The sequence below is a fragment of the Strix aluco genome, chromosome 7 (genome assembly GCF_031877795.1).
Source record: "Strix aluco isolate bStrAlu1 chromosome 7, bStrAlu1.hap1, whole genome shotgun sequence".
In the NCBI taxonomy this organism is placed as follows: Eukaryota; Metazoa; Chordata; class Aves; order Strigiformes; family Strigidae; genus Strix; species Strix aluco.
Genome location: NC_133937.1, coordinates 41,099,630 through 41,114,725, shown reverse-complemented (window position 1 = coordinate 41,114,725; position 15,096 = coordinate 41,099,630). Strand labels below are relative to the sequence as shown.

General features: G+C 39.4%; 1 protein-coding gene across 4 annotated transcripts in view; it reads right to left on the bottom strand.

Moving 5' to 3' along the window:
• Positions 1–15,096, bottom strand: part of PPP2R2D (protein phosphatase 2 regulatory subunit Bdelta) — a 30,023-nt gene that overhangs the window by 12,290 nt on the left and 2,637 nt on the right. For 2 of the 4 annotated variants that reach the window (XM_074831557.1, XM_074831560.1), the window contains 2 exons: positions 2,753–2,850; positions 2,228–2,320 (listed from right to left, as the gene is read on the bottom strand). In XM_074831557.1, the coding sequence (XP_074687658.1) occupies positions 2,228–2,320; positions 2,753–2,850 (191 nt within the window). The remainder of the gene's footprint in view (positions 1–2,227; positions 2,321–2,752; positions 2,851–15,096) is intronic. The other 2 variants (XM_074831556.1, XM_074831558.1) reach the window with 1 other exon arrangement.

Sequence of the window (15,096 nt, the reverse complement as noted above, 5' to 3'; positions counted from 1 at the left end):
TTCCAAAACTCATTCCTCTAATCACTGCAGTATGAATGTAACGTGGGGTTTCCAGACTAGGAAATAAATGTTAAAGGACATAGGACATGGAGTAATTAAATACATTTTTTGTAAAAACACAATTGCAAAGTCATTCTGCTGAAGGCACAGCAAGATCAAATATGAACATCAGATCTAGGTCCTCTCCTACTCATTTTAAAACATGCTGTGTCCAGAAGTGGTATCAAGGCTTATAATTAAGCTTTGACAACCTTTTTTATTATAAAAACTTGAAGGCTGGAATTACCACATTTTCGTCTAAGCTGGTCGGTAATGCTCGTCATGATGTACCAAAGACTGTTACAAACACACTGACAACTTCTCCCCTCTCAGAACTAGAAGGCCGCTTTGTATTATCCTCATTTGGTAGACATGGTAGAAGGGAACAGAGATCAAAGTCACAAGTATCCACCAGTTTGCAGTATCAGATTTGAGGCAACTAGTTATCTGGCTTTTCAAATAAGTTTATGCTAGATAGCAGTTCATGTTTGGAGAACAGCCCCACTTGTAGAGCTGCAGCACCCAGAACTGCTGAAAAAACAAACTCCCCAAAACACAATTGGAAATCACTCGAGAAGCAGAAAATCCCTTGCCAAGGCAGGCAAGAATCGGTGCAGGCAAAGCCCAGCCGCACGTGGACTGGTGGTACGTTACTGGGGAAAAACCAGTAGTGCCACACACCACTGGGGACTGCTGGGCCAACCTACGGCTGCAAAGGCAAGCCTGGCACTGGCACCCTCACGCTTCCACACTTGACTTGGCAACTGCGGTAAGTTATTGCAGCTAGGGTTTTTTTCCTGCAATGTCTCACAAGTATGAAGTTTTAGTTAATTCTGAGACTTTCTATTATTTTACTCCCTACATGTAGTTTAACTTAAGCATTCTGGAGAGGATTCCCTCACCTGACACTATTCAGTATAGTTATCTACATTACCTTGCCACCCACGTTTTGAGCAAGCTGCCTTTTCTGGCATTAGGCAGTGGTCTCACTCTTTACTCACACATTTGGTTGGAATAATCAGCTGCTTGGAACTGAAATAATGTCAGATGAGTTCAGGGCAGGATGCACAACATTTCAGCCCACCTTCCCAAATTAAACTGTATGGGAAATTTTATAACTATCTTAAGTTGTTGTTAACCTTGTTAACCTAGTCTAAAATCCACCTGTTTAAAAACACTGGTTGTAACATTTTATTAAGGTTCTGGTATTGTACGCTTATTTTAGGTTTTTTCCTCTACTCCAGAAATTCTGCAGCTTTGCACATGACAAGAGAAATGACCCTTACGTCCAACTCCTCCCTACAGTTTGCGTGTGCTCCCAAGGAGACAGTTGAATATTCCTGTGTGAATAGTCCGACTTTTTTTTCTACACTACGAGGAAATGACGTGACAGCTGGGTTTTGACTTACAGAACAACTGAGCACTGACAGCTGAAAGCCAACCAATAATAGTTCCACTCTAAACAAGCATCAAGAAAGTCAGATCCTGAGCAGGTGGACACTTTTGACCTTGATCTCTCTGTGCCTTAGTTAAGTCTATACAGCAGACTAAATGATAAATGAGCTGTCTAGGTGTAGTAGTATAGTATTTCAGCAGCTTTCTCAGCAATAGTATTTTCATTTCACTACCTCTCAAAATCTGCCCAGTTTAACTGGTAAGTCACCTTTGGGAAAATGTTTTATAAATAATATTGCAGTGGGGATGAAATGCAAAATATCAGACAGCTGTTTGTTAACTGAGCATCATTTGAGCCACACAGTGAAAGTGGGATTCTGCTGAAAAAAGCCACAGCACTGAAGATTAGTATACTGCATGCACAAACAAGCTGAATTAAAATTCCACAATCAATTTTGGTATTTCTGATCCAGGAGGAGGCTCATAACCAAAGGCTCAAATTCCCACCAGCTCTTCAAAGGAAAGGAGAAACATGCTCTTCGGTGGTGGGGGAGAGGGGGAGAATTGCCACGTGGAGTATTGATTTTAAAGAACACCCATTCCAGATTGCTCCCAGACACGACAAGGCATGACAATTAATTTTCAGCATTTGGTGCACTTTTCCAATACACACTATTTCTCTGGACAGAAAAAGCTCAGTGATGTATCTGCACTGATGAATGGACAGAATCCATTACAGCATTCTCACACCACCAAGTACCATTGCAAAGAGCCAGCTGAAAAGGTGCGTAACTGTAGGAGGGAGAGTCTTCCTACCCTCGGAACTGAAAATGCCCCAGTGTTTCTGGAGAGGTAGCTGTTCCCACTGGTTTTGATTCATAGGATCCTAAAACACATCAGATGTTTAATTCCTCAGTTTTTCAACCTGTTGTCCTTGCAGCCTAACTTGTATTCCTTTTTATAAGCTTTTCTTGCATTATCTTCAAAAGCATTACAATATCTTAGATCAGCCTCACCAAGTGTAAAGTTCAGGAGAAAGCTCAAAGGCAATTCTGCAAAATGATACTGAGCACACTAGGTACATATATAAAGAACTCACTTGTATTTTTGGGACTTTTTTTTTGAAGGGGGGAAGGGAACCACCACCAAACTAACCCACCAAGTTCAGCACAAGGCAGATACTTAGAAATCTGGCTAATTTAGGGTTTTCTGAGAAAACAATGCAACCATTTAAACCTCATGACATGAAAAGATGAAGAGAGACTGTGCAACACAAGAACAGTGTAGTAACAGCACTTTTGTTTTTCAAGTCACTGACCTCTTGTTCCCTTTGAAATATAACCACTCTGCCACCTTTGTCTCCTGTTGCAAGAAGATCACCAGAGTAATTAAATTCAACTGTTGAAATAATATCAGCTGTAAACAGAACAGAAATAAAATAGCACTGTAATGTGTAAAGCAAATCAAGATGTTTCAAGACGTGAACACAAAACAAAATTACAACTTGTATTAATGCAACAATACAACTTCTTGATTGACATCAACAGTACCCAGAAATCAAGCCATGTTTCAAAATCTAACAAAACTTTATTTACAATCTAAAACACTTCCTCATTTCCCAGTTCAAGCTTTTGAGGGCCTTCCATCGTAAGAGAGAGGCATACTGTTTTAAGAATCCAAACTGTGTGTTCTCCCTGTGGACAGTAAATGCTGAAATGCCTAAGGGAGATGTGCCTGCACAGAGCTTCCAGGAGGAATAGAGCCCCGGCAGCGTCCGGCAGCACCGCCGTCAGCCCTGACCAAAGGGACCCACCTCTCCCCGCAGCTGAACCTTCAGGAACCTCAATTGGGCAGCCCCCCTCTGCCACAGGGAAGGGAAAAATAAAGAAAGGAAGAAAATGCTTCCAGTTGAGCTTCCTGAATCCACTCTGTGCAGAAGCATCAGCCCGTACACAAGAGGCAAGGATGATTGCTGCTGAAGAACAGGAGAGCAAAGGAAGAGACTGCGGGGCCTCCAGTTTAAACTGACTGAAGAGCCCTTGGGACTGAACCTTGAAAACAACTACTATTTATTCACCACTGCACGCCACAATTAATCCTTGGAGGTGGCAATAAAGAAATAATTGCCATTAAACAATCTTTAACCAAGGGGCAGAGAGATAAGGGGCTATAAACGTCTGTCACAGGTTTTAGGCATATGGTAACAAAACCAACAAACCACTCGGCGTAAAATTGTAAGTAAACACTTATCCATATGTTGCTTTCTAGCCATGCAAATATTTCATTATACGATGCAGATATAAAAATTGTAAGATTTAAAGTAAAGGATATCAATTAGTTTCAAAGTTTGCAATTGGAGACTAGATGAAAACTACTCCCCTGGATTGATTTTGATGTGCTCTTTTAAATTCCTTTCAACAATCCCTCACTCTTATTAGGAAGGTGATTAGGAAGTTTAACCAGTTTTCCCAATGTATAATTCATATTTCATCTTTTATTAACAGATGTCCTTGAAGGAGTTTTTTTCCTAGCGTATAAAGATCATGATTTACCTTCTTTGATTAAAAAAATTATTAAAGAAGATCTTTGTACAGATTTATCCCAGCCTTCAAAATGACGTTACTAACCTGCTTCTGGACACGTCTGTTTTTACATTCACCTTTCTTTAAAAGGTTATGGAAAGATTCCATTTTGGTAAAGAACAGGATGGTGGCTAATCCCAAACCCTCAACAGACCCAAACCACTGGAACAAAGCCCACACCCATGCTGCACATACTCCCTACTGAAAACACCAACCTTTCCTCAGTTGACCCACTTTTAAAAATTACCCATACTGCTAGTTTCTACCTCGCCTCCCGCTCCATTCACCGGATCCTCACCAGCCATGCTGCCACCCCACCGCAGTGACCACCACCTCCAAGTTCTTAAGTCATCAACCATGGAGCCCTTGGCAAACCTGACCCTTCAGTGCTGACCCCCTTCCAAGTCATTTTCAGTAGGCTTTTCACTATAAACACTGTCAGTTCCAAGGCTTCTCACTATGCACACTGTCAGAACAAAAACTGATCCCCCTATTCTCTTTGCACCAATTCCACATTTTGTAGCCAATTTCTGGTACGTGGCCATTTGCCTCCTTAACAGACTATGTAGAAAGTATTGAAAACACAAAAAAATCCCTAAATACTTCCCTTCTCTAAATTGCTAAAATGAATTTACAGCAATAAGTAGTTAGCTACAGAAAATAGCATATGGTATAAAGGTTTCACTAGTACTAAGTGATCTTCTCTTACTTTAGAAAGTGCCTTAGAATTATGAGCTTCTAGTAGCACAACACTGATAAAAATCTTAATATATACATACACGTATGCACACACATCCTTAAATATATATTTTAATATGTATTTTTATACACATATACATAAATAAAAACCTTAAGACTATAGAGTGGTACAATATGTATTCAATCCAAATATATAATTAGAGAAGCTACATATTTCCACTTACCATAAAGATCTACTTTGTCAAATCTAGACCTGCACATGAGCAGTAATAGTATTTCACCAAACATCAGTGTTAAAACAAGGAGCAAAATGCCCAAGTTTAAACACTGACACAAGATCTGTCAGCTTGCACGTGAATGGGGCCTCTGTTCCTCTCTTTGCAAGGTTAAGGAAAACTCAAATTACTGATACACTAAAACCAGGTTATCAATACTAACATCTGTCCTTCCTATCCTATAAATAAAGGGGGCTCAAGAGATGATGGACAAACGATTTAGATGGCTATGAAGAGACCAGTTTCTAGCTCACTGATTTCCCCGTGAATCCTGTTCAGACATTTTACCCCAAGCAAGTCAAAAGAATGTACAGGGTACCTTTATGCAATTTTAACCATTTCTAAAATATACTTTCTATGACAGATAAGAAAAAATTTGTCAGCCTGCAATGCTGATGCACTACTTCACTCTTCCAAAGCTTGCCACCTTCCTCTGATGTAATGTCTCAGACCCTGCTTGGGTCCTCAGACAGGCAAAGAATTATTACATATACAGAAAGTGGATGAGCTGGTCCATGTAAAGCTTTTTGTTAATTTGGAACTTTTTTCTTTCTTAAGAAAAAAACCCCCACAAACTTAAACAAGGCCCTTTTGTAACAATCTGTATAACATATGTATGTGGTAATGGTGAAAATGTTTTAAAGGCAACTTATTCCTCCTGCCTGACAATCATGGGGAAAACAGGATGTTTGAGAACTGAGAGTCAATGTCACAAAAAGAAATCTCTGCATATGTGGCCAATATGGCTGTTGGGCTTTAATACTGATCCACGCTAATTATTTTCACAATTAGATGTTTGCTTTGTGCCCAATGCATGCCTAAATTGTGTGAATTTATAAATTATAAGCCATTACAAATGGCTGGCTGGCTAAGAATTTTATAGTTACAAATACCAAATGTCACGACACAAGCAAAGAATTTTGTACTAAAATGAGAAAGCTAGTGAACTCGCTGGAGATGGAATCTTAATGAAATTCTGCTCCAAGACTGACAATAGGCTAGAATAACAAAATTCCTACATCCCATTATCACTCAATTACACACAGGAAAAAAAAAACCACACACACAGGCATTTTGAGAGACACTATGGGAAAGTAGTAAGCTAAGGGAAAAAAAAAAGAACCCATGAGGTAAGCAATCAGTGACCTGATAGAGTAATTTTATGACATTTTCAGCACTCAAACATTAAGTAGCCCTTGAGTTACAAAGGCTTATCAGTAGCAAAACTAATATTCCATTACCACAAAAATCTGAAAGCCATTCTACCATGGATCATTTTTACCCTTTGAGACACCATACAATTATTTCAAACAAAATCACAAACCCCACTTTTCCATTTGGTTTCAAAAAGGGAAGAAGATATTATTAATTTCTCTCATGCACACTATCAAAGCTTTTATCGAATTATTTGCTCAAAATACACTGTGCACCATTTTTGCTTTAACACGCACGTAAAGTCAACACCATTTGTCTGACACAGCTATTACTTACTAGCAGTTCTATCTAGTCAAGCATAATCTTGGGTTCCTTTATGTTAAGGACTGTGGAAACATGGTAAAACACAGACATTACCCAAATTCTATGGTTTTAAACAAAAAGTACAGGGAGAAGAGGGTAAACAACATGCACAGGTAAACTGATCACGCAAGTGGAGAATGCTTCTCTTTCCTAATTGACTACCAACTGGAAAAAGCAGCTCGAAATTTTCAATCAACACTGAAACGGCACATCGCCAACATCTATCGCCAACATGCTATATGGAAATAGGTAAGCGGAGGGGGCACATCAGAACAAAAGTATAAGAAACCTTCTTCAAATATTTTCTAAGTTAAAAAATTTGGAATCTGATAAATCAACTTTTTTAATATATAAAAGGATGAATTAAAACCAGTTTTCCCTATAGGCATCTATAATTGAACCTATCAATCCCCCAAATAATGCCACCCAGTATCCTCAGCACTATGCTATCTCAAAGCAGGTAAAATAAAAAAAATTACAAGAGTAGAGGTAAGCCATCACTCCGTGTTCTGTCAACATACTTCACCCATTTACATTCACTCTTCCAAGGCAGCTTAAAACTTTTAGAAAAAAACCAAAGCAAGCCTTTGCAGGTTCTTCATCATCGCATTAACTTTGGAATTTTTAAAGCTTTTTTATTATATGTCATATCTCTTTCTTAGGTGTGCAAGCACCAGTCTTATTTCCCAGCAGAATATTTCAGCCTTTTCTCCATACTAGCAAAATAACTCACAATGGAATGGAGGTGAGGAAAGACAAACTATGCTGATATTTGCTCATGTACAGCATCCTAATACACTCTTCTCATATACAACCTTTGTGATTATGATTTTCCAGAAACAGAGAGGTTTGTCCCTCCATTTTTGTTCCAGTGTGGCTATAGGACTCTCTTCTGGAAGTAGCCAGGTAAACTTTCCTCCTGTGAACTACAGAGAGCAGCAAGACCTGGGGCTTTACAGTAAGATATTAGTCTGGCAATATTTCTTTCCAGACATGAAAAATTAATGTTTAGCCTCACTTTTGGAAAGGAGTTCTTAGTTACAGTCTACATACAGAGTAGGAAACTCCTACCTGTTTTCAAAGCTACTATATTAAAAGGATTGCTGGCAACTAAACTATGATTCTGCAGAATCCTCACATTTAAAAGCACTAAGCACTTCCATGGGTAGTAAACACCCTCCCAACACATCAGAAGGCTACAAATACCCATCTTTATAATAACGCAGTGGAAACCACTCTCAGTGACTCAGGAGACTGCCCTGTAAGCCTGGATGGACGTTTCAAAATTCAGTGTAAGCGCTCTAAGCCTTTTAACATCACTGCTGAATATTAACCTCCCTGTATCACAAAACTTGTCATAATTCTGTTAAAGTTCTCCAACCTCCAAAGCCTCCTGGGCTAGTTATACTGGGGGGCAAAGGGGGACGGGATGACAGAGACCAACATTTGGTCTGCAAACTAATTTAATCCCACAAAGGATTCATACTAGGTATTTCTAACTGACACCGATCTCAACGTCTGGGCTCTCTGTTTAGGTAATGGAGAACGCAAAGAGATCCAGAACAGCTAAATTAGATGCCTAAAATTAGCTACCGTGAACTTTTCCTCTCTGAGCTGGCTGCACATTGCTACTTCGGTTAAAATCCAAAACCTGAAAAAACATAGTTATTTCATGGCTCACCCTGCAGATTAATGAACCTGCTAGCTGTAAGTTCATGCTTAGCACTAACTAGACACAAGCAGCATCAACTTCTCTCTCATTTTTCAAAGCCATTCAAAGACTTTTGTCAAAAGCCCACTCCTCTAACGTCTAATGAAGAAGGAAGTCGAACAGTCAGTTTTCAAACATTGTCTAAAAAGAGGACTGCTCTAGGGGATCTAGGCTACTTCTAGGGGATTCTAACTTAAAATTTTCCAAATATGTATTGGATAACACACCACATTCAGCACACAGACTGACAACAAAATGTGTGTTAGAAAACCCGTCTCCTGTCCCTCCCCTTGAAAAATATTTTTCATACACAGCAGCATGGTCTGTCCTAGAGATCCAAAGGACGAACTGCTTTGAGGACTGTGAAACTCTCTGAAGAGGCTCACGCTTTGAGAGGCAGACTGGGTCTGGACCAAAGCCAGATGGCTGGCATAAACTGTAAGGGAGATTGCCAGGGGAAACTAAACATAGAAAGAACGTTTCTGTGCCTGTAATCAAGATCAAAGGTGACACACCTTTCCCTGCGCCACATGCTGCTACTCTACAGAGCCTTTCATTCTGCAGCTGCAGAAAGCTGTGGGAGACGTTGCGTGGTCTCCTCCAGTTGATGGGAATGAAGCAGAGCGTCGAAGCAAGTAAATGCAGGTTATGTGCTCCTAAATCAGCCTGGAAATCGGAAGTTGGGATCTCCCCGGGACGCTGTGCTGAACTGCAAGACGTGACAGCAGGCCGAACAGTGACAACGCACCATCCCCAGGTACGACTGGTGAAAAACGTGGTCAGTTGGGGTCTGCACAGAGAACAGCAAGGAACCATCGCTTCCGAGTGACCAAGGCTCAGATAGAGTCAAATAAAGAAATATAAAAGGAGTAAGTAAGATTAGCAAAAGAAAAAAGATAGTGACCTGTTAGAGGGAACAGATTATCAAAGAGAATGACGAAATCTAGAGGCTAACACCTGCTGAACAGTAAATAATATAAAAAACGTTTTAAAAAACAAAATCGTGTTTGAGCTTAACAAGCTACAGACACATGGGGATGCAGAACTGCTTGTCACTTGACTTACAATAATTGGAAGAGAATGCTCCCCAGACATCACCAGTGGTATCTACCTGCATTAAAAGGCTTCTGGGGCGGGGAGAGGGGAAGCAGTTAGTGTAAATTTTGACAGTTCTTCAACCTGGATGGCTACAGCTGTCACACCAGGCGAGAGCAGAGCTCCGCTGGCAGGCTCTGTGCTCCCAGCCTCAGCCGCTACATGTCAGGGCAGGTGAGCACGAGCAGAACTGCAGTTACTGCAGGTTTCCGACCTCAGCACTGGCTTCCAGTCTTCAACCTCTCCCTTCTCTCTCCTTTCTGTACCTTTCACTGATTTGCTTCCAGGTGAATGAGGATTTTTCACACTACGGCTGCAGAACAGCCTGTGAAAGACTGGTGTTACTCTGCAGTGAGGATGGACCAAGATCGGTATTGCTGTTATTGCTCCTAAAATATTTCCTAAAATACTGTTTCTTAATTAACAGTTGACAGAAATCAGATTTCTATTTCCGAATTGTATTGAAACATGAGCTGTACTTTAAAGCTATCAATAATCACTTGACAATATACATACACATAGAAGCTACTCAAAAACACCTCTTTTTTAGAATATGCCACCTCATATACTCAATTTTTAGATTTCCACTTTTATGATTCATTGGAAGAGTTAACACAGAAGTGAGATGTATTGGAAGTCAGGAAAATAAACCAAAGGTGGTATAGTTTTGCTCAGATCAAACTTCTTCCAGCTTACGCTGAAGAGCACTCTGCCAACCTACAGTATCCATCAGGTCTAACAATTTTTTATGCCCTAATACTCAAACAACTTGCAAAATGACTTGAATTGCCTTTAAATACCTTTACAGTTTAACTCCATCCAAAGTAACTCTGCTTTTTGAACTAATTTTAATCCTGGAACAGATCTGAGGTCAACCAAGGGCAGGAACGGGGCACGTGAGCTGCTTCAGCAGTGGCGCGGCAGCTTGGCCGCACGGTACAGCCCGACAAGCAGCAGAAGCTGGTCGAAGTCAGCACGGCCGCTGACAGGCTGTGGCAAACGACAAACAAAAGCATTTCTCTCAGAAAGGCTGCCAGGTCCCGCCTGGCCCAGAGCCGCCTGGAGCCAAAGCCCCCGGGGCTCACTGAGGTGTCCAAGTGTTCCCAAGACCTGTTCCAACAGCCAGCCTGCCCAAACCCCCTGAAACAAACACTTGTTCAGCTGATTTACTGGTCACCTAAGAGTCTGCATCTCATAAAAGACAGTTAGTGCAATTCCCTCATTTATTTAGGTTTGCATTTTCTTTTCAATGGAACCAGATTGTAACGTGATGCTGGAAGTCCTTTGAATTATATTTAAAAAACCATCCGTCTTCACTGAGTTTAAAGTGCATGTAGTTGTCTAGAGGTATTAGTACAAAGAAAGGGTAAAGCAGCAGCAAGAAAAGAGAGTAGTAAAGCTGAACTTGAAGACAGAAATAAACGTTACCTTCATGCTTGCCAAGGCTTGCTGTGCCTTTTCTTACAAGCAATGAGAACTTATGGAGTCTACTTATAATATTCAGGACATAATCCGGTATTCTGTATGCAAATTGATTGCCTCAGTATTATTTTTTTTAACCTCTGGAATAGTAATTCCAATAATCTGTCTCCTACTGGAAGTATATTTAATTAATTTGGTGTTATTCAGTTAGTTTTTTCTAACTAGTTAATTGTCATGCTTTTCATTGTACTTTTATTAAGAGTTACTAAAAGTCTTAACATGATGGGTAAATAACATTTTCCATCCAGTGACAGTTTTCACATCTTCCTCCCTTTTTTCTTTAAAATCTAAATAAGGTGGGTTTTGCCATTTCTGATCAAGCTTCTCCACCAGATGTTAAGCAAAGGACACAGTAATGAGTGTGCGTGGGAATCGTCTCCGAGATTTCCTGGGTCAACAGGTAACACCACCCACCCTTCCGCAGAGACAAACGACAGTGGCTTTCACCGTTCACAGATCAACAGTGCAGATGTAAAGGCTTGTACTAATTTCTGTATTTCCACTACTCAAAATGTTTTAGTCTGCCTTCCCACCTTACAACCCTGCAACAGATACTCACTGCCTACCCAACTGTTTATCCTTCACTCATAAGCTAAGCATTCCTGCAGCTTCACGTCTTAATCAAAATACCAACCAGCTACACCTAGTAATTTGTCTTCTCTTCTAGTCTAGTGGTTGCTCAGTCTTTTAAAGGATTTTCTAACCTGTTGTTTAATATTCCACTTGCCATCTTTCACTGGTATTGAAATTTTTTTTCCCCTTAACACCCATAAACCTACAGCTCTGTAGTTTTCTGACAAGACTGTCCTAACTTTCTTTTATGTGTCTGAGTCAGGAAGAAGATGCTAGATACAAAAGTGAACTTCAACAGCGAAATAAGACATTCATGAACCACTTCTGACTGCCTGTCTCCACCGAGGCCATAAATTTCCTAGTTTCCTTTGCAAAAAAAGAGTGATATCCTTTTGACAATTGTCAGAATGCTAAACATTTCTGTACTTATATTCATACTCCTCCTCCTGCCCCTGCAGTTTCATTAACCCAGCAAGCGCACATGTCAGGAAAACAAGAAACAAAATTTGACACCACGATAAAAATTACAGATTTAAATTCATGTTAGCTGGCAGAGCAGATTCTCTTCTCCACAGAAAACTGAGAAGACATCATTTGACATGACCACTTCTGTCAAGCCTGAAGATCATCTGGAGCTTTTTTTTTTTTTTTTCAAAACACAGCCATTCACTTGTAAATCTGGGCTTCCTCACTATGAGGAGTCATACTCTACCACTTATGAGAGAGAGAGAAACATCCAAAAGTTCACTAACATTGCATTTCTCACACACACCACCTTGTCTTAATAGTCTCCAGAGTCACTTATATGTTATATCCAGTAAGATAGTGCAATTTACTTTCCAGTGGCATAACACTCTGTTTCTTCTGTTGTCTGACAGAACTGGAATTCAAAAGATCACTTGTTATTAAATACTACTGGCTGAGAACAGCATTTTTAGGTAATAGTGTGTTGTGGAATAAAGGGTGAAGACAAATTCTTGGTCCGTGGATTGTAGGAAGACTCATGATTGAAGTGGTCTACCTGAAGCACTAAGACTACTGTCTCCAGCAGGAAACCAATATATAGTATGCGCTCAAGTCAAAACCGTTTGCAAAATATTATTTCTGCCCACATTTAAAAAACACCAAACCATTTCCCAGAGTTGATATTATCATGCAGAACACCATATACAACACACACAAAGCAGCGAAGATCAAGAAAACTTTCAAAATCTTTGGTCCCTGCAAGAAATGGTGGCTCTTCAGGCTATTCTTAACAGTCCTTTGGGGAGCAGAGACGGGGTGCCCTGCCAAAGGATCAAGGCAAATCCTACGACTGTGTATCACCATAAAGCAGGGAGAAGTGCATTATGTTTTAGGGAGGGTAAAAGAACAGGTATTTGAAGTCCTGTTTATGGCAAAACACTGTTTTTCAAGGAAAAAAAACCAACAAAACATAGCTTAAAAGCCCACCTTCTGCCTCATTACGGTAGTGACACCTTCAGGGATAACCAATTATTTACAGTGAAAGGAAGCAATCCATATGGCTTAATAATGGAGTTGTTACTAACATATTTTCCAGTTCTTACAGAAAAACAATTATCTGGAAGATAGCAACCAATTCTGGCATTTCTTCCATACAATTTTAAACAGATGTCAAATAGCTGTCCCTCTCGGAATATTTTTTTTTTTAAATCTGAAATCATGCCAGGATTTGCTTTAAAAACGGTGAGAATAGGCCTGTTAAATTCCTGAACAACACGAGAACATTTTTAAACCACTGATTTGCAAAGACGATTTAACACTAAGAGTGTTTTTACATCACTTGTATCCGGACTTGAGAACAATTACAGGATATATATTTTCCAATATATTTTTATTAGATTATGGTTTTCTTCTCTACTTGTCTTCTGCATTCTGACAAACGTCTGAGGTGGACTGACTTAGCACTGTAACAAGCTTTAAGAGGAGAAGTAAACAATTTGTTGAACTGATGATAACAAGATATCTCTTAGTTTATCAGTGCTGTCAACACCAATTACTAGGTGGAGAATTCTAAAAAAACCAGTATTTTTCTTTGATCTTTAAACAGAGATACAAAATTTCTTAACAAGTAGCAAATCCAATACAACAAGACAAGTATTCCCTAAGTCAATGACAACTTTTTCTGAAAGACAAAAGTTTTGCTCATGTGAGATACCTTACAACATTCATACTCAAGTTAACCAACAGGAGCTTCCAAGGAGCTCTTGTCTCTTACAAAAGGGCATCATGTCCAGCATTTATGTGCAAGACTACCATTTACACTCAGCTGCTTCAAAAAAGGTTTCAAATGTAGCACTTAAAACAGGTTAAGCCTTAAGCTGATGAAGCTCCAAGAGGAAAGCAGTACCTGTTTCATTTAGTGGAGTAACTATACCCTTACACTACTTATATCTCAAACGGGGAGATACCTCTAGCCAGTGCCAGATTAAAACAGCATTTAAAGAAGGAAGAGCTCATCACAATCCCAAACCCCATACTGACTGCTTTGAAAAACCCAAAGAAATTCCAGTGTCAGCAATGGAACCCCCTGATCTCCACAGCATACGGTTCACATTCTGACCAGGATCCGACATTCTTCCCAGTACTTCCAACTTGTCACTAGCACAAGTCAGTTAGGAAGGTTTATAGTGCCCACTCTCTCTCTCCCTAAATCTCTCTCTCTCTAATATATTCTGCTAATTATATCCAGAAGTGGATTATATGCAGAACACCTGGCCCAAGGGAATTTAATTTGGGCATGTCTGTACATTATTTAAGAAACTGTTTTATATTTTGCTTGCCAAAAAAACCCAAAGCAGAACGTTTTTGGATGGGCAAAACAAATCAAACACTGAAATCACAAAACTGATTAGGTCTCCCTCAGCATTATTAAAAAGAACCCCCAAATCCCCTGTATTTAGAAAGGCAATTTCTACCAAAAAAGATAATCCAAGAATAACAAGTTTCACAGGCAATCAGTATGGTTTTTGTATTCACATGGTTTTTATACTAACAACAAAATTACAACACAATTTTAAACTACTTTTTTTTAAAATTAAGTTTGTTGCCATACTCAATATCAATTCTTTCATTCAATATCTGTTTTATCCTCCAATCCTCCTCCTTGAGTCCAGTTAAAATTTCTGCTTTAGAAAGCTATGTATTTCAGTAACTGGTATATTTTCCTGATCTTTTTGAAATGGCCAGACTGGTCACATAAACACTGCTCTTCTATTTATTTAAATAGAGCATTGTACAGATTTCAACGATTACTCACTGAAGAAAGTGAATACACAGCAAAGAAAGAGGAGACAAAGCGATTTTCTATATTAATGACCTATTTAGAAAAAATCCTGGGAATGGAGATGGCACTTGCAAATCTAGCTATAGCGATTTGTCAAAGCCACGTTAACATTTTTTTTTAAGCAATACACGTGAGAAACAACAATTGAATAGAAAATGTATTCTAGAATTGCACTTCAAATAGAAAAGTGACATTTTGGTTAAGTCGCCTGGCTCTCAGGCTTTGTAATTTCAACTGCTGAATGAACCGCCTGTAAGAACATTTAGCAAAAAAGCCTGCATTTAATATGTTTGACAGCTACTTTATGTTGTCATTTTCAGACTTCCTCCATAGAGCTTATTTTTCACAAAACAGAAAAGAAGAAAAAAAAATTACAGAAATAACAAGCTTTCGCTATCACAAAAAAGTACATTAAATTCA